This window comes from Protomyctophum parallelum, assembly GCF_964188405.1.
Source record: "Protomyctophum parallelum genome assembly, chromosome: 9".
In the NCBI taxonomy this organism is placed as follows: Eukaryota; Metazoa; Chordata; class Actinopteri; order Myctophiformes; family Myctophidae; genus Protomyctophum; species Protomyctophum parallelum.
In genome coordinates, this window is record NC_139706.1 from 33,484,145 (window position 1) to 33,505,389 (window position 21,245).

General features: G+C 43.3%; 1 protein-coding gene across 2 annotated transcripts in view; it reads left to right on the plus strand.

The window, feature by feature from the left end:
• Positions 1 to 21,245, plus strand: part of fndc3a (fibronectin type III domain containing 3A) — a 90,314-nt gene that overhangs the window by 61,987 nt on the left and 7,082 nt on the right. For both annotated transcript variants that reach the window (XM_083773056.1, XM_083773057.1), the window contains 12 exons: positions 576 to 629; positions 738 to 862; positions 1,219 to 1,393; positions 2,317 to 2,403; positions 5,098 to 5,236; positions 5,452 to 5,520; positions 7,370 to 7,488; positions 9,763 to 9,868; positions 10,536 to 10,693; positions 16,373 to 16,486; positions 17,137 to 17,286; positions 19,577 to 19,947. In XM_083773056.1, the coding sequence (XP_083629182.1) occupies positions 576 to 629; positions 738 to 862; positions 1,219 to 1,393; positions 2,317 to 2,403; positions 5,098 to 5,236; positions 5,452 to 5,520; positions 7,370 to 7,488; positions 9,763 to 9,868; positions 10,536 to 10,693; positions 16,373 to 16,486; positions 17,137 to 17,286; positions 19,577 to 19,947 (1,667 nt within the window). The remainder of the gene's footprint in view (positions 1 to 575; positions 630 to 737; positions 863 to 1,218; positions 1,394 to 2,316; positions 2,404 to 5,097; positions 5,237 to 5,451; positions 5,521 to 7,369; positions 7,489 to 9,762; positions 9,869 to 10,535; positions 10,694 to 16,372; positions 16,487 to 17,136; positions 17,287 to 19,576; positions 19,948 to 21,245) is intronic.

Sequence of the window (21,245 nt, forward strand, 5' to 3'; positions counted from 1 at the left end):
TCTAACCCAGGGGTTCCCAAAAAAAATTATACTCCGACCCCATATTCATTCATTGTACTGCTGCTTTTGTGGTTGTTCTGTGTGTCCCTGTCATGACTTTGGCTTTATTTTACTGTTAATCAAAAAAATAGGTACAGCTGGTCAGGCTTATAACAACCCTGCCTACACTAATTGCACACTAATTGCATTCATCACAGTCCACTTCATGACGTTTGCGACGACCTCACTTTGTATTTCCCATTTATTTTTAATATATATAATATGTTAATATATTTAAAATAAAACCATAGCACCACCATTAGACATTTCATGTCGCGCACCCCCTAGAAGGCGCGTTCGGAAGCATTTAAAATGTGTGTGAGGCAATGACGGAAGCATTTAAAATGTGTGTGAGGCAACTATTAACTAAATAGTCCAAATACAGGATCACACTATTTTTGAAATGGGGTTAAAATGGTTCATTAATAATGTTGTTTTTTAGGTTTGGGTCCTGGAGAGAAACCAAATTTGTATTTTGGATCTCCAGATTAAAAAGTTTGGGAAACTCTGACTTACTGTATATGTTATATCCACAGGCTCCATGTGACAACGGTTCCAAAATCCTGAACTACATTCTTCAATGGGATGAGGTATAGTTTGCTTTTCTTTTCTTTTTTGTGTTTGTTTTTGTAGTGGAACTGTTATGGAGTTGCTGTCCTGTCCTGAACTAAAACACAATTTCCTTTCTCCCCCTGAAGGGCAAGGGCACCGAGGAGTACGAGCAGTGCTACTATGGAGCTCAGAAGCAGTACAGAGTCACCAAGCTCTCACCAGCCTCCAGATACTCCTTCCGCGTGGCGGCCAAAAACGACATTGGTGTGAGGTAAGAGTCTCCTCACTCTCCGCCGTTAGCGCTCCAACCGTAGTGTCCCCATTCTGGGATTCAGCCAAAAGAGCTCTGACGTTGTACTGTAGATCTGAGATGTTTGAGGGGCAACGTCTGGCTTTAGGAGCACTTTAAACTTGGGCTCTAAACATGGTACTTTATGAAAGAAAATGCGATCGTCCGTCACTCAACACAGCGTCTCTTTACTTCCGCTTTATGTCTCGTGACCCGTGGGCCTTCAAAATAAGGGTCTGACTCTTCACTGAAAAAAACCCGGAAGAATTAAAGAATGCCTGGCAGTGAATCTGTTTAACAATGGTTTAAATCAATCCAATGTCTTTCCCCTTACGCAGTGAGTTCAGCGAAGCGGTTGATGTGTTCACCTCGTGCAGCGTGCCGTCTCCACCCCTCCCTCCAGAGCTGGTGAAGGCGGGGGTGACGTGGCTGTGTGTTGCGTGGCAGCGGCCCACCGCCTCCCCCAAGGAGGACGAAGTCTACTATGTCCTGGAGATGGAGGAGGAAGACTCCGTAAGGAACACTCTGTTACATCCCACACCTTTTCAATGCTGTCAGTGTTGCTAAATTATACAAAGTATGTGGGTGTGAGAAACTAGGAACCCAGTGGTTCTCAACAGGGAGTCACCCCCAGCGGGGTACCTACAAAAGTTAAGTGACAATTTAATGACTTTTTATGACCTTTTTAATATCTTCCAGTTCAAATTATTTTGGGGCATCACAGCCTGAAAAGGTTGAGGAGCAGTGCGGTGGAGGGTCTCGCCCATACTGTAGACATAGTATACCGTTGCTGTCGGGCAGATACCTTGTATCTCCATATTTCCCTTTTTTCCCTAAATCAATGCCTTATTTCTTCATGCTAAACTAAGGAAAATAGCTGATCTCTACAGTAGATCTGCTATTATTGTATGCTACCTTTGAAACATTTTAAAAGTGAAAGTATGTCTGGGTTTTATAAATATTGAATCAATGAAAAAATATTAACGAGCTTGTGACTAAATATAAACAACATTGGATCCATTGGAATTTAGAAAAGTAACAGTTTTGAACATACAAGGTTCCCTCCTGAGACCGACATCAGCCCGTATACCTGGTCTGGCCCATATATGGGTCTGGCTCTACAGTAGACTATGCGGCCGATTATATCGCTCTAACTACTGTAGACTGACTATAAGGCTGATTATATCACTCTACAGTGATATAATCAGTAGACTATAAGGCCTGGGGCCCATGTTCATTTGTCATTTTGTTCACTATTATTGTGTCTCAGCCGTCACTTGGCCCTATACCGTCTCAAGAACCACACCCTTGAAAATAAATAAATATGCAGCTAGCACAGACAGACGGAATAACACCGTCTCTTCAAGAAATGCCTTCTTCTCGGTTTTATTCACGCCGCTGCTGTGTGTGTGTGTGTGTGTGTGTGTGTGTCCCAGGGTTACGGCTTTCAGCCCAGCTACGACGGAGACGAGCTCACCTGCACCGTCAGGAACCTTCACCGGAGCACCAGGTTCAAGTTTCGGGTAAGAGACAAGACAGATAGGGGGGGGGGGGGGGGGGGGGGGGGGAGGTGTGCGCGCTGGCTTAATTAAGACTGCAGATAGCTCGGGGTGTGTGTGTGTGTGTGTGTGTGTGTGTGTGTGTGTGTGTGTGTGTGTGTGTGTGTTGGGGAGAGGTAGCGAGAAGGAGTGGGGTGGTGGGAGAGTAGGGGGTAGGCTGACATCCACATACTGTAGAGTCCCTACTATGACTCATCTGTCTGCGGGGCTCTAATGGCGTTCATTCCCCTGGTGCCAACATGGTGGCAGGTTGATCTGACAAACACCAAGTCATTCATTCCCCTGGTGCCAACATGGTGGCAGGTTGATCTGACAAACACCAAATCATCACGCACTGGCTCAAGTCCCAATCAGAGACTTCACTAGGAAATGGATTTCTTTTTTTTTTTTGACTGCATTGAAATTGGGAAAATGTGATATACGTATAACCATGGGTCTTTTTGACATTTTTAAAACCTCAGAAATAGTCTACTATAGTGATGGTGTGCAGTAAAACATTTTTTAAACATTTAATCATCACTGTAATCCTCATGTAGAAAGCATTGCAACAAAGAACCAAACCTCTCACTTGGAAGAAGATAGACGAGACTTAAAAGCCTGTAAAAGTTGAATAATAGAGCGTTAACTGACTATCTCTAGCCTACCTCAGCATGTTACTGTTGTGGAACTTGTTTATAACGATGATGATGTCATAACTGAGGAACGTCAGTATAGTGACGTCCCATATAATATGATATATACAAATAATTGGAATGAGGAAACTGTCTACCATTGTTCACGTGTGGTATTTAAACTGTCTACCATTGTTCACGTGTGGTATTTTTGAGGGGCAGCCTTTTGTCATAACTCGTGTCACATTTGCCATTGACATTGAAAGGAGAATTTAGCGCCCCTCACTTAACACGGGTGGGATTTTTCTTCTGAATAAAGGCACTAGATCGAGTGGCAAGCATTTTAGAGATCCCGTTTTTATATTGATAAAAAATAGATGTGTCCACACGTCTGAGGCACCCCGCGGTTTTATTTGAGAAGACGTGCAGACGTCCTAGGCATCAAGTGTTAAAAAACAATAATTTCTTTGTCACAGCTGTCGTGCAAAAAGTTAGAATATCTACAAGCTCAGTGTGTCGCAGCTTGTACACCTGCCATTCATTTGATTAATTATTTCACACACTTTACAATGCACCAGCTTTTCCAAGGCCATTCACATACTGTATGTCATTGTTTTTCTTGTGCCAGGATTAACTGGCCAGTTCTTTTCTTCCATCTGCACACACCAGCAGCACTCAATTAAATGCAACCATAATTGAAAAACTACCTCTTATCTCCATAGTCTAAGCTTTTGTGTTCTTTCGTTAATCAACAGCCTACCCTACTTGATCAAACTACAGCGTCACACAAAAGCATCAAAAGTAGCAGATCCACAAGCTCGAGCTTGTAGATCTCCTTTTTTATACTTTGGAATTTGAATCCTGAAAAGTCCCACTTTTGGACTTACTGTATGACTAGCAGACAGAGACTATATCCACTTAAGAGACCAAGTTTGTTTTTGTGAAATGTGATGGCCTCGAATCTCATTTTCTCTCTCCAAATAAGCTCTGGGGACATCCAGACGATTTCATCGCAGTCCCCAATTTCCCACGCTGTGTAACACAGAGGGCCTGCTGCCGTGCACATGCATCTCCCTGTGCGCTACAGGATGAGCTCCCGGCAAGCTCAGCGTGGGTGGGTGGGAGATTTGCATTATGGCAGCAAATGTTGCCACGCCAAACTGCCGACACACACCACTGAAGCACCATTCCCCTCAATGCCTCCTGCTCTATTAAGGCTTTTGTTAGGTGTGACTAAGCAGCTCTGTGTCTGTCAACAATGTATGGGCGGAGGAGAGAAAGGAGACCAAGCTGTATGATGGTGATGTCTTGTCATGTCTCACTCCGAGTCTGAGGCCATTATTACAACTGCTGGCAAACACACAGACAGAGAGAGAGAGAGTCTTGGGGAGAAATAAAGAAATGGTTCTCAAAGTGCGGTACAGGGACCCTCAGGGTTCCTTGAGAGAGTCCCGACATCTGAATGGTTCCTTACAGGTCTTAACCCATTGATGCCTGAGGCCGAATCTGGGAACGCCTTCTAGGGCCTGACCTAAGGTTTCTGAAAACCTTCAAATTCGGATGATTTTTTTAAATAGTTATGTTGCTACACGTATAGCAATAGCTGATGAGACACAGAGAGCGCGCCGGCATCAAGGGTAGAACAAAGTATACGTTGCACCAGACCTGAGGCCGATTCTAAATCCATTCTTCTAAATCCTAAAAGTTTTCTGAAAAATCTATGTTTCTATGTCAGTGGTTCTCAAAATATTTCATGTCAAGGACCCCAGGTATTATATGTAATTGGCCGCCGACCCCCATCTGAAAATATGTTGTTCCAAGGACGCCCCCGGAAGCAAAGAATTTAGTTAAAAAACGTTCGCTCTGAAAGAATATATATTGAAAGATTTGCGCCACATTTTCAAGATTTTTCAAAAATAGCAGATTGAAATAAATAAATAACAAGTTTGAGAACCAGTAAGATAATAGGGATATACATTTTACAAAAGCATACATATAAAGCCTTAAAAGCAAGGGTATACCCATCCCCCCCCCCCCCCCCCTCCAGGTGGCAGCGTACAATTCCGAGGGGAAGAGCAACCCCAGCCAGGTGGCCGAGTTCATCACGCTTCCTGACCGGCCGTGCTGTCCCTGCAGGCCTCTCATCAAGGGCAGAGTTCTGCCCAACAGCTTCAAGATGGCCTGGGGTGAGTTGACCACCACGCAACCCTCTCTGCAATGCCAATGGGCTCTGGCTCCTCTTGTCAAACATACAGTAGAGTTAGATGCAGTGGTGGGGAAATAAAAAAAAGTACTGCATTTCTTTACCTTGTGCTTACCTGTAGTTTACGTTCCTCCACTGAGTAGATTGACAGCCTTTTATGAAGGAAACGTAAAGAACTAAGCTGTGTTTCTCCTACAGAGCCACCAAAAGACCACGGCGGTGCAGAGGTCACCAAGTATGTGGTGGAGCTGTCGGAGGGCTTGAGTGGTATGTCACAATTATTACTTACATTACATTAATTGAGATAATCGTCATAATTGTTTTCCATGTTGAATGTTCAGACATTTTCAAAACAATCCAAAAGATACAGTAAATAGCAGATCTACAAGCTGTCACTTTTTTTAAGCCTAATTTATACTAAAAAATATAGTACAGCGGCCATATTGTGAGAGAACCTTTCACTTGGTGATACAAGCGTGAAATTTGGCATTAACATGCCTCTAGGTCACCTCTTTAACTTTCTTTTTTTTATATATTTTTTATCCCACGATTTTGTAACCCATTTTTCACCCCTGTGTCAATCATCTAATGTGATCCTGGGCTCTACACACCCTCCGCCAACCTGGGGAGAGCAACAGACTTAACTCATGCTTCCTTCATGCTTGAGTGTCCAAGTTGCTCCTTTACACCTGACAGGGGGGAGTTTCCCTGGTTGGACGTAGCGCGTGGAAGGAACACGTTATTCCAACCAGTTCCTTTCCCCTCCATCAGGCGCCCCGGCTGGCCAGGGGGAGGCAGTTTAGAGACCAGGATTACTGCATGTTTTTTGTGAGGGCACCTACCCTAGGGGACACGGGGAGAACATGCAAACTCCACACAGAAAGGCCCTTTCGCCAACCCCGCCTTCGGGTATGGGCACTGATGACGCGGAGGAGGAAACATGCCGCCAGCACCCACAGCGCCCCGAGTGGGAATCGAACCCAGGACCTTCTAGCTGTGAGGCGACAGCACTACCAACTGTGCCACCGTGCCCCCACCTCTTTAACTTTTTAACCGAGCCAGCGAAAAATCCAATATGGCGGTCATTTTTCAAGATGGCCGCCAAATAAAAAAGGCCTTTTGTGGCGGTTCTGGACAACCATGGGTGCGGCCGACTCGAGACCGGGCACTGCACTCCCTGTGGGTGTGTGGAACGTGTGTGTCGAATTGAATTGAAGTCGATGGGGCGAACGGTTCTCGGGATTTCAGATGTACACACGCACACAAAATTCGTGCAATATAGCAGATCATTGGAACGGTTGTTCGCTTGGTGATACAAGCGTGAAATTTGGCATGAACATGCCTCTGGGTCACCTCTTTAACTTTTTTAACCGAGCCATCCAAGAATCCAATATGGCGGTGCTATTTCAAGATGGCCGCCACATCTAAATGTTAGCCTATGTCTACATTTCTTACAAATTTTAGGAAAAATTTCACCATTGTAGATGGATAGATAGATAGATTTATTTTATTTTTATTTTATTTTTATTTTATTCTTTATATATATATTTCTTTTTTTTGTCATTTTTTTTTTCATACTGAAAATGGTAGCATGCTAATGCTACCATTTTCTAATGCTAATTAGCATGTTAGCATTATCATGTTAGCATGCTATGTTAGCATGCTAGCATATTACCATGTTAGCATTATTATGTTAGCATTAGCATGCTACCATGTTAGCATTAAGTTAGCATTAGCATGCTACCATTTTCAGTATTAAAACTAAAAATAATAACAAAAATAAATACAAATAATATAAAGAATATAAAAAAAAAAAGAAAAAAAAAAAACTATCTGTCTATCTATAATGGTTTTTTTGTTTGTTTTTTACTTTTCTTTTAAATGGGTGTCACAAAGTGAACGCGCACATCCTGTTCTGCTAGGCTGGCTGCTGGATCAAATTTACATGAAATTACAATAAAATCTGCACACCATGCTGCTCCCATCTTGGGTATTTTTTATTGGTAACGCAACACGAGTCGAGAGGCTCTTCCTTAGACCTTACTGAAAATGTAAACTTTTCTTTATCATCACTATCGGCACTGTGAATAGATTTGTCACTTTCTCTCATACCCAGGCCTGTCGTGGGAGCTGGTATACTCCGGACCGGCCACGGAGCATGTATGTGATGGCTTGAAGCCAGGCTGCTCCTACCAGACCCGCATTTACTGCATGAGTGAGGGAGGGCAGAGCCCGGTGAGTCATACAGCATCAATATCACACACACCACACACACACACACACACACACACACACTAAACGCATGCATTCACAACAGAAACATACAGCACACCATAATGCTTGTATGTACAGTAATCGTAGAGACATTTCGTGCGATATGCTGTTTGAAGAGAAGAAAGAATAGAACATAAAAGGAGAAAATACTAATCTAATGTGCTCTCTTATGGAAGGTTAGGCTTGAATAAAGGCAATGATAGCTGTAGCATTTATTTTAATTTGCACCTAGGAGCATTGATAACGAGAGGTTCCCTGGCATACAAATGGCATACAAATGTAGGGTGTGGAGTGGGAAATTTGGTATACTGTAATTTCCGGACTATAAGCCACTACTTTTTTCCCATGCTTTGAACCCTGCGGCCTATACAACGGTGCGGCTAATCTATGGATTTTTACAGCTAACGGCCACTAGGGGACCTTCTAAATATATCTCTGTCTATGGCCTCTATGCGGCTTATAGTCCAGTGCGGCTTGTATATGTACACATTTGTTTTTTTCCCTAAATTTAGCTGGTGCGGCTTATATTCAGGTGCGAATTATAGTCCAGGGTTTATATGCGACCATACCATTAACATCCTATATAAGGCAAAAATGTCAAAATGTTATCATGCTTTAAGTAGCAGGTGTCGTGTCAAACTAGGGAATCCATTCCATTTGAACCCATTCCATTTGTTTTGCACAAAAATACTCATTGGGCTAAAAACTAATGGAAAAAAGTTTAAGAAGTAGCTAAAATTGCAGATCTACAAGCTCGCAACGCAGCATGGAGCGATGTGTTGTGAGCTTGCAGATTTGCTATTTTCACTTACTTTTTGGGTCCCGTGCAAATATAATTTATCCTTTTGGTCTTGAGCTAAAAGGTTTGGGAACCGAGCTGTTACCCCCACGACCCAACTACGGATAAGTGGTTGAAGATGGATTGATGGAAAAATAATGCGTTGTGAGCATTGTAAATCAGTTGTTCCGCCTGACAATGTTGTACAATGAGGTATAACATAGGGCTGGAAGTGGTTAATCAGACTAAACGAATTAGTCAATTGTAAAATCATCTATTCACATTTCTTTCCATGTTAATTTGTTGATACTAAAACAAAACAAAACAATAAAATACTGAAGGTGTAACTGAAACAACAGTTTATTGTCAAAGTTCTGAGGGCCATACAGGGAGTCTGCTTTGGTACATACTGTATGGTAGTATCAGAAAGCCAGCAGCAAAGTGCATCGGCGTGTATGACATACATACATGTTTACAATGCAGTGCAATCAGGCAATTACAAGGCAAGGAAGGACAGTATATCACAATTGAGTTGTGGGCGGTTGAGTCAATTGAGGCAATGAGCGGTTGATGTTTAATTTTCTTCTTCTCTGTAACATGTTTCTCCCTCCATAAGACTCCCTCCACAGACAATGCCAACGTTTTGCACAGCACACACATCCTGTTCGCACGCATTGGTGGACTCAACATCCCAGCGGCTCTCGCCTGATATATTAGACATGAATAATTCTTGGTGTCCGCTCTATTTATGGCCCCAATTTTAATAAGAAATCCTCATTCAGCGGGGGGAATTAGTCTCCACTACTCTGCGTGTGAGAAGAACAAGACCCCTAATCGATTATAACACCCTCCACCACACACACACACACACACACACACACAACTCTCCATTCATGCCTTCGTCAGCTGTGGGCTCATGCATGTTACTTGTGAGGAAAAATTACTCATGTTGGTGATGCCTCCGTTTGCCACGTGCCGCCACATGACATAAGCCTCACATGCCTTCCTACAGCTGTTCATGCCCCCGATGGGTCGCAGTGATGAGGCTCTCTGGGAAAAAATGGAGCTGCATGACATTAAAGACATTGTATGTTGTGTGTTCGTGCCTATGTTATTGTACTTGTAAGGACCAGATGAGCCCCACAAGTATAGTAGCAGACGTTGTGGGGACCCCTTTCTCCTGGTTCTCACAACCCCGAAATGTTGTGTTTTATGGTTAAAACACATTTGGGGAGTTAGGCTTACAATTAGGAATTTAGAGGTTAGGTTTAAGGGTTAGGGTTGGAATTGCGGCTAATCTATACTGAGTTGCACCAAAAATAGGGTTTAGGTTTAAAAATAGCACCGGGGGGAAGAAAATCCTAAATGTCCTCACAAGTATAGTACGGTAATACAAACGTGTGTGTGTGTGTGTGTGTGTGTGAGGGTCTTAATTAGTATGTTGTCTTCCCCACTAGCTGTCGGAGACCCTGCAGGTCCAGACTCCCGCAGTTCCCCCTGGTCCCTGTCAACCGCCTCGGCTGGTGGGCAAGCCGAAAGCCAGGGAGGTGCAGCTGCGCTGGGGTGAGTCATAAATCATCGCGCTCTCTGTCTCCCCGACTCGGATAAACGTGTGGGTTGAATTCCAGCCACCGTTGATGCATTTGTCGGTGTTTTGTAAAACGATGCCTTGGGGCGAAGTGCAGTACGTCGTGTTTGTGTGAGCGTGTGTGCATTTCACATCGTGTTACCGTTTTTTTTTTTTTTTTTTTTTTTGCTTCCGCTGTGCCACTTCCTGAGTCAGGGGAGCCCACTTTATTTGAAGGATGTTGTGCCTGTCACTCACTGCCTGACCATAATGTTGCGGTTCATGCGGCTTTTCAGGGAAAGCTAAACTCAAGCCTTAAACCGTCACCCTGTCTGTCACTTTCCCTTTTTGATAAGAGGGCATTATGCCTGATGTGTACTTGGTATTGATGCGTGTCTCACACCCGGAAATAGCCGTTCTACAAGCTCAGAATGTGTCGCACGACACTGCCACGCATTTTGAGCTTTTTGAGTTCTTCTAAATTCAGTGCACGACACCCACACCACCCACACCTCACCCACACCTGAGCTTGTTAGATCTGCTATGTACCGCAGGCAACACCAACGTGCAACTAAATATAAATCAGGCTTTGGAGAAGAAGGTTGTTTCCCACGCCTTCAATTTGGTCGTTGTACTGACTCCCAGTTGTCGGGGTTGTTTCAGGGCCCCCTCAAGTGGACGGTGGCAGCCCGGTGTCCTGCTACAGCCTGGAGGAAGACGGCAGAGAGGTGTATCAAGGCTCTGAGCTGGACTGCACCGTGAGCAGCCTGCTGCCAGGCAGAATCTACAGCTTTCGGCTCAAGGCAGCCAACAAGGCTGGGGTGAGAAACGACACAAAATCCTTACCCGAAAGGATTTTTTTGTTAATTTCTTTTCCAATAACAGGGAACTTGAGAATTTACACCTTTTCGGCTAAAGCCGCTATAATATGCACCCAGACTGTTGCATACTGTCCAACTGTCCTTTTTTATCACACAATTTTTGTAACCCATTTTTCACCCGGTGCCAATTGCCTAAGCTGTAATCCTGGGCGCTACTCTCCCTCTGCCAACCTGGGGAGAGCCCTGAACTGAGCTCATGCTTCCTTCAATGCATGAGGAGTGAGCAGGCCGCTTCTTCTTATCACCTGACAGGGGGGAGTTTCCCCGGTAGGATGTAGCACGTGGAAGGAGCACGTTATTCCAACCAGTTCCTTTAACCTCCATAAGGGGTGCCTGACCAGGGGGAGGCAGTATAGAGACCAGGATTACTGCATGTTTTTGTGAGGATACCTATCCTATGGAACACAGGGAGAACATGCAAACTCCACACAGACAGGCCCTTTCGCCATTAATGTAACTGTTTGCCTGTTTTGTCACACTAGTTGTCTGTAACAGTAACAGGCAGGCTGCACAACTCCAATCGCTCGAATAATGAGATGGAATATATTTCTGGCAGGGTCATATAATTCATCGTGATGAAGCTTAATGAACATGAGTCAGAGCATCGTGTTCAGAGACACATCACAACCACTTATCACATCTGCAGTTAGAAGATTTTTTTCATTCCCATTATATTCTATGAATAACTGATGATGGATTGGCTTTTGCTAAAGCTAAAACATGACACCGCCGCATGTTGGGATCGTTAACACAATCAGTGCCGGGATTCCTTCAAAATAGAAGCTCTGGGGTGCCGGAAATACATGGCCGCTTTTACTCTGAACTCCAAATGGACCCTTAAAGGACCAATTCACCACTTTTCAACCTATCTTCATATAATTGGATCTCACTAATGATCATGATTCATGATAAAATACCACACATTTTTTCTACTCAATCTGGCCCTCATTTATCAACGCGGCGATCACCGCAATTTCCGGCATATATCATTCCAGTGTGATTTTGAACATTGACGTACCATACTCCAAAACTCACGTTAGGTCGGGAGCTGTCGTTGGCTTTCTCTGCACCAATTTTATTTTCGTATAGACAAGCGGACAGGCATTGTCTGACCAGCTGAAAGGCATCTAAACATATGTATTCACTCCTAAAATGTATAGCTATAAAACAAATTAATATTACACATGCATGTGAAAAAATTGTAAAGGCATACATCCCGATGAAATTGGTAGGAGATTTCCAACTGTACAAGCAATTAAAATCGCACAATTAAAAACAATGTAACATGGTTACAATGTTAGAAGTTTAGATGCTTAATCAAACAGTGCTTTATTGGCTCTGTGTGTGAGCGCATAATATGCACATATTATGTGCGAGATGATTTTGACCACGGGAGCGCATCAGCGTCACATCAGATGCCTATAAATATCCCTGATTCCCTGTGACAAATGTTGAGTGGTACAACCACTCCCTTACGGAGCTATGTTTGTGGGTGGCTGGGTATGAGCACGAAAACGGCATGGTTGTGCGCACACACAAACACACACGCACATATTAACTGTATATGATGCTTTCGGGTGTGCCAGTACAGTACAGTGACAGTACAGTACAGTACAGTAGAGGGTACAGTAGAGGGACCGCCACATGGTAACTCTGTCATTTCTCAACATTTTCGGTCTGGAACTCTTAACACTGAGAGGGAAGAGACTATATCTAACACCAAGGCTGCAACAACGAATCGATTAAATCGATAAAAATCGATAATTAAATTCGTTGCCAACAAATTATCTTATCGATTTTTATCGCAGGTGTTTTCCAACATTAAAATGTAACGTAAAGCTGCTTTCTTTTTACCGTTCAGTAACGGCACTAGGCTGAACGAACAATATGCAACGGGTCGGTATAAACACAACACAAGATTGTCTTGAACGTGACCAGAGCGCTCCGCTCCGCATCTACCCCTCTCTCTCCCAACTTCAGTCTCCCCCCCACACACACACACACACACACACACACACAGAGGGAGAGCGTCAGCCAAGTGGCTCTGTGGCTGCGATGATCTGCTGATCTGCAAACTCATCAACCGGTTGCAAAATGCCCCAAACAGGTCCCAAAACATGGCATTTCTGAGCACGGCCACTGTCCATATTTGTTTGTCTTATGACAAAAAATGCTCCACAATGTCTGAATCTGTGAGCTTGCAGGCTGGCTACGAGCACTAGCAGTGTAGCTTGCTAACGATCGTTAGCTCCTCATTTGTTCCACCTGTGTAATCACAGCAGCGCATTGAAGTGGGCACAGGGCAAAAATCTCCGTGAACGTTTTTGCTTAACAATGGTTTATTCAGTGCTGTTTAACTTTGGCAATATGTGATACTAGAGCCAAGACCCTAGAGAACATGCCAATATGGCTGCTAAATAAGAACGGTTTCCCCTATCCCCTACTTGTAACTTGTGTGCATACTGCACTCTGTGTGTGTGTGTGTGTGTGTGTGTGTGTGTGTGTGTGTGTGTGTGTGTGTGTGTGTGTGTGTGTGTGTGTGTGTGACTGTGTGTGACTGTGTGTGACTGTGTGTGCGTGCGTGCGTGCGTGCGTGTCCACACAGACTGTGTAGGACAGTGGTTCTCATAGTGGGAGTTCCAGCTACATTATAGATAGTTAGGAAGTAAACCAAGTGGACCCTAAAGGGTCTGTAACAGAGAGTGCAAAAATGGAACCAAATGGACTCTCAAAATTGATTTTACCATAGAAATTAAAAAAATTAAATTGGGGTCCCAGAGATAGAAATGGAAAGAGACAGTCAGCTATACACGGTCAACATTACAGATTACAGTATCATTACAAGTAGGAATGGCAATGAAATCAAATTGGATAAAAAAGGGGGTAAAATATTAATTTTGAATGAGTATTCATTTTTATTGTCTTTATTGTTAGTTACAACATGCCTAAAATAATTTGAAGCTAATTTGTTTAAGTAATTGCAAAAAGGTGCCATAATCCGATTCATCGATTCATCGTTTAAATAATCGGCCGATGAATCGATTTTGAAATTAATCGTTAGTTGCAGCCTGAGAGGGACTAGAGTCACTAGACTATATCTAACACTGAGAGGGACTAGACTATATCTAACACTGAGAGGGACTAGACTATATTTAACACTGAGAGGGACTAGACTATATCTAACACTGAGAGGGACGAGACTATATCTAACACTGAGAGGGACTAGAGTCACTAGACTATATCTAACACTGAGAGGGACTAGACTATATCTAACACTGAGAGGGACTAGAGTCACTAGACTATATCTAACACTGAGAGGGACTAGAGTCACTAGACTATATCTAACACTGAGAGGGACTAGACTATCTAACACTGAGAGGGACTAGACTATATCTAACACTGAGAGGGACTAGAGTCACTAGACTATATCTAACACTGAGAGGGACTAGACTATCTAACACTGAGAGGGACTAGACTATCTAACACTGAGAGGCACTAGAGTCACTAGACTATATCTAACACTGAGAGGGACTAGACTATATCTAACACTGAGAGGGACTAGACTATATCTAACACTGAGAGGGACTATATCTAACACTGAGAGGGACTAGACTATATCTAACACTGAGAGAGACTATATCTAACACTGAGAGGGACTATATCTAACACTGAGAGGGACTAGACTATATCTAACACTGAGAGGGACTATATCTAACACTGAGAGGGACTAGACTATATCTAACACTGAGAGGGACTAGAGTCACTAGACTATATCTAACACTGAGAGGGACTAGACTATATCTAACACTGAGAGGGACTAGAGTCACTAGACTATATCTAACACTGAGAGGGACTAGACTATATCTAACACTGAGAGGGACTAGACTATATCTAACACTGAGAGAGACTATATCTAACACTGAGAGGGACTATATCTAACACTGAGAGGGACTAGACTATATCTAACACTGAGAGGGACTAGACTATATCTAACACTGAGAGAGACTATATCTAACACTGAGAGGGACTATATCTAACACTGAGAGGGACTAGACTATATCTAACACTGAGAGGGACTAGAGTCACTAGACTATATCTAACACTGAGAGGGACTAGACTATATCTAACACTGAGAGGGACTAGAGTCACTAGACTATATCTAACACTGAGAGGGACTAGACTATATCTAACACTGAGAGGGACTAGACTATATCTAACACTGAGAGGGACTAGACTATATCTAACACTGAGAGGGACTAGAGTCACTAGACTATATCTAACACTGAGAGGGACTAGACTATATCTAACACTGAGAGGGACTAGACTATATCTAACACTGAGAGGGACTAGACTATATCTAACACTGAGAGGGACTAGACTATATCTAACACTGAGAGGGACTAGACTATATCTAACACTGAGAGGGACTAGACTATATCTAACACTGAGAGGGACTAGACTATATCTAACACTGAGAGGGACTAGACTATATCTAACACTGAGAGGGACTAGACTATATCTAACACTGAGAGGGACGAGGGACTAATATCGTTACGTGAGGCTAGTGAAGTGGTCCTTTTAAAGCACAGGTTCCCAACCACTGGTGCTAGTACCACCGGTGGTACTTGAGCCCAGAGGCGTATCTACAATAAGGCAAGGGCAGGCGTCCGCCTGTCCAAATCCATTTCTGGCCTGGCCAAAATCCATACAATGAGAAAAAACAAGACCTGAGAACTATTAATGGACAGCTGATTGGCCGTTGCGGTAGAGCACGACCCTCAATCACCCATTGGAATGTAAATGCATGCCTTTTAGCCTTTGTATCCTACTCGTCTGGCAGGTATATCTCTTTGAAAACCTTTAGTGCTACGATTGTGCGCAGGGAGACGACAATTAACACATCTTGCCTGCCCAAAACGTAATTCCTGGCTACGCCACTGCTTGAGCCCCCCTCAGGTGGTACACATGCAGAGGAGTCACCCAAAAAAGGAGAAAAAAGACAAAAGTGGAATGAAATATTTATATTACTACAGGTAGTTCTTCTGACCAAGCAATTGGTAGAAATAGGCTATCCAGCCGTGCTGAAGGGAGCATGACAAGCACACCTTGCCTTTAATAGAACATTTGAGAACGGATTAATCACATTAGAAATATCATTAGTTGTGCTGATTAGTGATTAGACAGAGTTTTGTCAGAGCAGCAGCATTATTGGCTTAGGAATGGAACAAAAAGGGCAGGTATACGCTCCTGTATTTTAACATCAGTTATTATGGTGGTACTTTAAAGGTCTGTATCTACAATATGAGTGTACAAATGGAACCGAATGGACCCTTACAGGTCTGTATCTCTGTCTCTGAGGGTGTACAAATGGAACCAAGTGGACCATTATAGGTTTGTATCTCAGAGTGTAAAAATGGCATTTGTTTCCATTTATACACTCTCAGAGTTATGGTGGTCCTTGAAATTAAAACATTCTGAGGACTACCGAAATTGTAATTGTATAGCAGACGTGAAGTCCACATATACCTGGTTTCCGGGAAACTGTTTACAAATGTGATTCCTGGATGTTGGATGGTGTTGGTCCGGGTCCAGATCCTGACCTTTTCTTTGGCCCCACAGTACGGGCCCCTCTCGGAGCGCTGTGAGGTGACGACAGGACCCGGGGCCCCAGAGGCCTGCAAGGCGCCATGCACCACATGCAAATCGCCCAGCTGTGTGGTGATCAGCTGGGAGGTAAGACATGGCTTTGCCTCGACAGTGATCCATAAGTACCAATAAAGAAATATATATATTATTATTATTTTTATTTTTTTAATCTAGATTAATCTCACTGCAATCCTGGAGTTAATCTAGATTAAAATGGCCGAAGGCATTCAAAATATGTGTGGCTACCTAAATAATGACCAGAAGTAAGTCCTTGAGAACGGGTTTCTCAGGCCAGGTGGCCTAATTATGGAGCCCTAATTATGGATATTAACAATACAACTATTCTATTAATACCTTATATTTCATATTGTGAGTTTGTAGAACTGTTCAGTGTTGCCAAGTCTAGCCATTATAAGCTACTTTGGACTTGTTTATCTGTAAAGCTTCTTTAAAATATTGGTGGTCCTTGACATGAAAATGTTTGAGAACCACTGCTCTAAAACAATATTGGACAATGATGTTTGACAGTCGGCACTATAGTTGCTTATTTTAGACTTTTCTGAATTTTTCTGATTTTCTGACTTTCTGCTTGGTGCAAAAATATTTTCCGCAAGGTCAAATAAAGCATCTATCTATCTAGACGTCTGGGGACAGGTGTTCTTGTAGAGGTAGATCATAGTGTAAAAGGTTCTGTGGTAGCTTAACTGCATGGTGACATGCTCTTTTCTTCCCTCTAGGCTCCCACGTGCAACGGAGCCCCCGTATCAGAGTTCCGGGTGGAGTGGGGGGCCGCTGAGGGTGTCATGCAGTCGTGTTACAGCGGGCCAACGTTCAGCCACGAGATGAAGGGCCTGCTCCCGGCAACCAACTACTTCTGCAGAGTACAGGTGAATATTCTCCCTATACAAGCTCCCTGTGTTGCACTCTTGGTCCCCAGATGATTTGGTTTATGTGCAACATTGTTTTCTCACTCAACAGTAAGCAAATCAACATACAGCATAAGTGTATACAGGGTTTGACCGTCAAGACCTTTACCAAATTGGCAAAATGGTCAAATATTATGTGAGAAATAGGCAAACATTGTGAAAATAGCCAATCTCAGTGTAGATCTGCAAAAGAGTAATTAGCGTGAGGGGGGGGGGATGTGTACAGTGTAGCGATGGCCATGGTGTGAATGACATGAACGAAGCAGTCACAACGCAGCAGGCTTGCTATGCTAGTCAAGTGATCTGAGGGGCAGCAAATTATGCCAAGCCGATCCTCATAATGATAATTTTCTCCGCGGCTCCGCCGCTTAATCACGACTGAGCATCTGTGTGTGCACGTCCACTCCTCAGGGCTCAAGCAGCCCCTCTTCAGCCTCAGCATGCCCTGGTCTAGCAGTGAGAAGTGTTATTAGGACCAACAACCAACATCAGGACAAATCAAAGTTATGAAACGGCGAAAGTAGCTGATCTGCATGAGGAAACATTTTGTACATTTTGTGTTACGTTGAGTGGTAATGCCTGATGTGACCAAGGCCGTGTATCCATACAGCAGCATGTCTTTGTGATTAGCAGTAGCAATAGCACTAGTTTCACATGAAGGTTTCAACAGGTTACATTTGACGTTGTTTTAACATTAAATGCTGTGTATGCGGCTAGCTCTCGTCTGTGACCCGTGCTTTGAAAACACAGCTGTTTGTCTCTGCATTCTGCTGCTGTTTTTAGTAGGCTACTGCGACCAGATGTTACTTTTGTTACTTAATAGTGTGTGTTGACAAATCCGGATCTACCGATCAACGATGAGAAAGGCTGACCTGATTACAGTGTTGGCTATCGTTCATAGAATAAACCTTGTTTTGACCAGAAATGCCATCTGGGACAAGGAATTGCAGATAAAGGTGATCGAAAGAAACAGCTCCATTGCTGTTGACAACATCACTTAGCAACCCAATGCTAATTTAAGTATAGCATTATGACTTGATTGATCATAAGCACTAAAAGACCAATTGCCGTACATCTACAGTAATGGCGCTTTGTGTGTTTATAAATTGCTGATCTACCTAGATCGTAGATCTGCTATTTACAGTATAGTAGATATAGATAAATCACATTGTCATTTGGCATCATCTAGCCTATTAGGCTGGGAAGAGTTTTGCAACATTGCATATTATCTTGGTTGTCTTTTTGGCCAAACTGCGAAATCTGAAGTAACATACGGTAAAATGTCCTTTCAAAAAGTGTCTCGGAGGAAAAACAACCAATTATCACTTGGCCTTTACTGTAGGAAGCCAAAGGAACTGAATTAAATGTATCTACATTTTGAAAGTAGCATATCACAAAAACACAAAGGTAACAATGCAATACTTATGGACATAACATTTGCCTCTACACTGATGTTTGCAATATATAATGGGGTGTAATATTATTTATTTGGCCAGAAAACTAAAAACAGAAGTGTGGGAACGGGAACTCTTAAAAGATCCCTGGGTGTTTGACGCGACACCTCCACCTTGTGTTCCTTTGGGATCACTGCACGTGTGGACATTCAGAGTTCAGATTAATTTATGACATTTTCCATTGCTCACTGATATTTATTCATGTTAAGTTTGATACCAAGCCCTACCTACACATTTTTTCTTTACCTATTCGTTTTGTCATTTCTAATACAAAACTGGACTTCATTTGCCAGGTTACATGTGTGTATTTTCCAATGAGCAGTTTACATTATTTGGAAGTTGTGTTTTTGAAATGTTTTGTCACAATGAGGCCACTACAGAAGTAACAACCGTTTTGGATATGTATGAAAAGTCTTTTGTTTGTTCCATCCCTTTTTTCCATTTTAATCTACTACCTACTAGCTACTCTCCCTCTGCCAACCTGGGAAGAGCCACGAGCTGAGCTCATGCTTCCTTCAATGCATGAGGAGTGAGCAGGCCGCTTCTTATCACCTGACAGGGGGGAGTTTCCCCGGTAGGATATAGCGTGGTAGGAACACATTATTCCAACCAGTTCCTTTCCCCTCCATCAGGCTGTCCAGGGTTAAGCAGTATAGATAGAGACCAGGAAACCAGAATTACTCCATGTTTTTTGTGAACTCCACACAGAAAGGCCCAAACTAGGACCAAACCCAACTAGGGTATGGTAAAGAAATAATGTATATATACATTCTGACCTCATACACCCTTGTGTACAGGCTGTGAACGTGGCCGGCGTGGGCCCATTCAGTGATGCCGTCCTGTGCCAGACGCCGTGCTCCGTGCCTGCGGCGGTCAGCAACATCCACGCCCTGAAGGAGGCGGAGCTGCTGGGCTACACCGCCACGTCTGTGGATGTAGAGGAGGAAGAAGAGGAGGAGGAGGAGGAAGAAGATGACGACGGTTCACGGGGTCTGGCGGCTACGTTCTACTCTCCCTCCACCTGCCTGGGTCTGTGGTGGGAGCCTCCCTGTGACCACGGCTCTCCTGTCACCTCCTACCTGATCGACCTGGGAGAGCGGCAGCCTGTGTCCGTGGGCCCCGTCACCAGACACATCATCCAGAATCTGCAGCCCGACACCAGCTACAGGTATGAATGTCCTCCGCATCAAGGGAAGACTATGATGGAATAGCCTCCCAGTTACTCTAAGGCAGCGGTTTTCAACCTTTTTCACACCAAGGTCCATTATTTATTGGGCATTTGAGCCACCATTTGCAGACTTGCCAACCTGCACACATTTTGCGTACCAACTACGCAATTCTAGGTCTCGGTACACAGGTAAATTGTCCGTATATTTAGTCTTCGTTTTAGACATCGTAGCGAGAGGGAGAGGAGAGGGCGGATATAAAATCAAGGTACTTTATTAAAGTTTAAAACGCCAAAATGAGTATCATATACTCCGCCTGATGAAGACTTGTTTGAGTCGAACATGTTGGCGTTTTAAACTTTAAAGAAGTTCAGTGAAATGAAAAATACAGGCATTTTATTTAGAAGTTTCACTCTGAAATGGAAAGCTGTGTGTTGTGTTTTGAACCAATCAGAACATCGCATCCCTCCAGCCAATGGGACGTAGCTCTGCCTCCGTCTTGTGGTTTGTTTACATGTCACAGAGAGACGGGCAGCAAAGCTCATGGCTTATTTCTAACCTATAATGTTTTCAGATACATATGTTAATGTCGCTGATTAGGTTTAAAACGAGTTGATGCTGCTGTCTGGATGTCCTCTTTGAATGAGACAAAAAACGGAGTTGTTCTGTAATCAAAACCACCTGTGTTTAGACGGTCACGCAGCAATGGGAATCAAACAGGTGAATGAAATCAAGCTTCATTTTTATTCATGTGAGCCTCTACACGTCATCATGCATCACGTTTTTGTTCAAAGGAATTAATTAAATTAGATTTGTATTGACTTTTGATATAAAAATACACAAAAATGGAAATTTTCCATTTTTTGGGCATCCATTGTTAGGTATGCCCATATGATGACCACATATTTTTCATTTCACTAGGTCTTTAATAAAGTACCTTGATTTTATATCCGCCCTCCTATTTTTTTAAAAACTTTTTGTGAGTGCTCTGATCGCCACTCTTTCTTCTGCATTTTAGTCCCTTTGATATTTGAAGAACCGTCCGTACTTTTTTAAACTTTTTGCACCTCCACTGAGCACCTAGTTGTTTTCTTTCTTTTTTTCACGTAGCTTAGTTTTCATTTTGTTTTCCTCAGTGAAAAAAGGTAGTCGGTGAACATTTTCCGTCATAGTTTTAGTTGACTAGTTCTCTGTGTGTGTTGTTCTCAGGATCCGGATCCAGGCCCTGAACACCCTGGGAGCGGGCCCCTTCAGCCTAGTGACTAGTTCTCTGTGTGTGTGTGTGTGTTGTTCTCAGGAT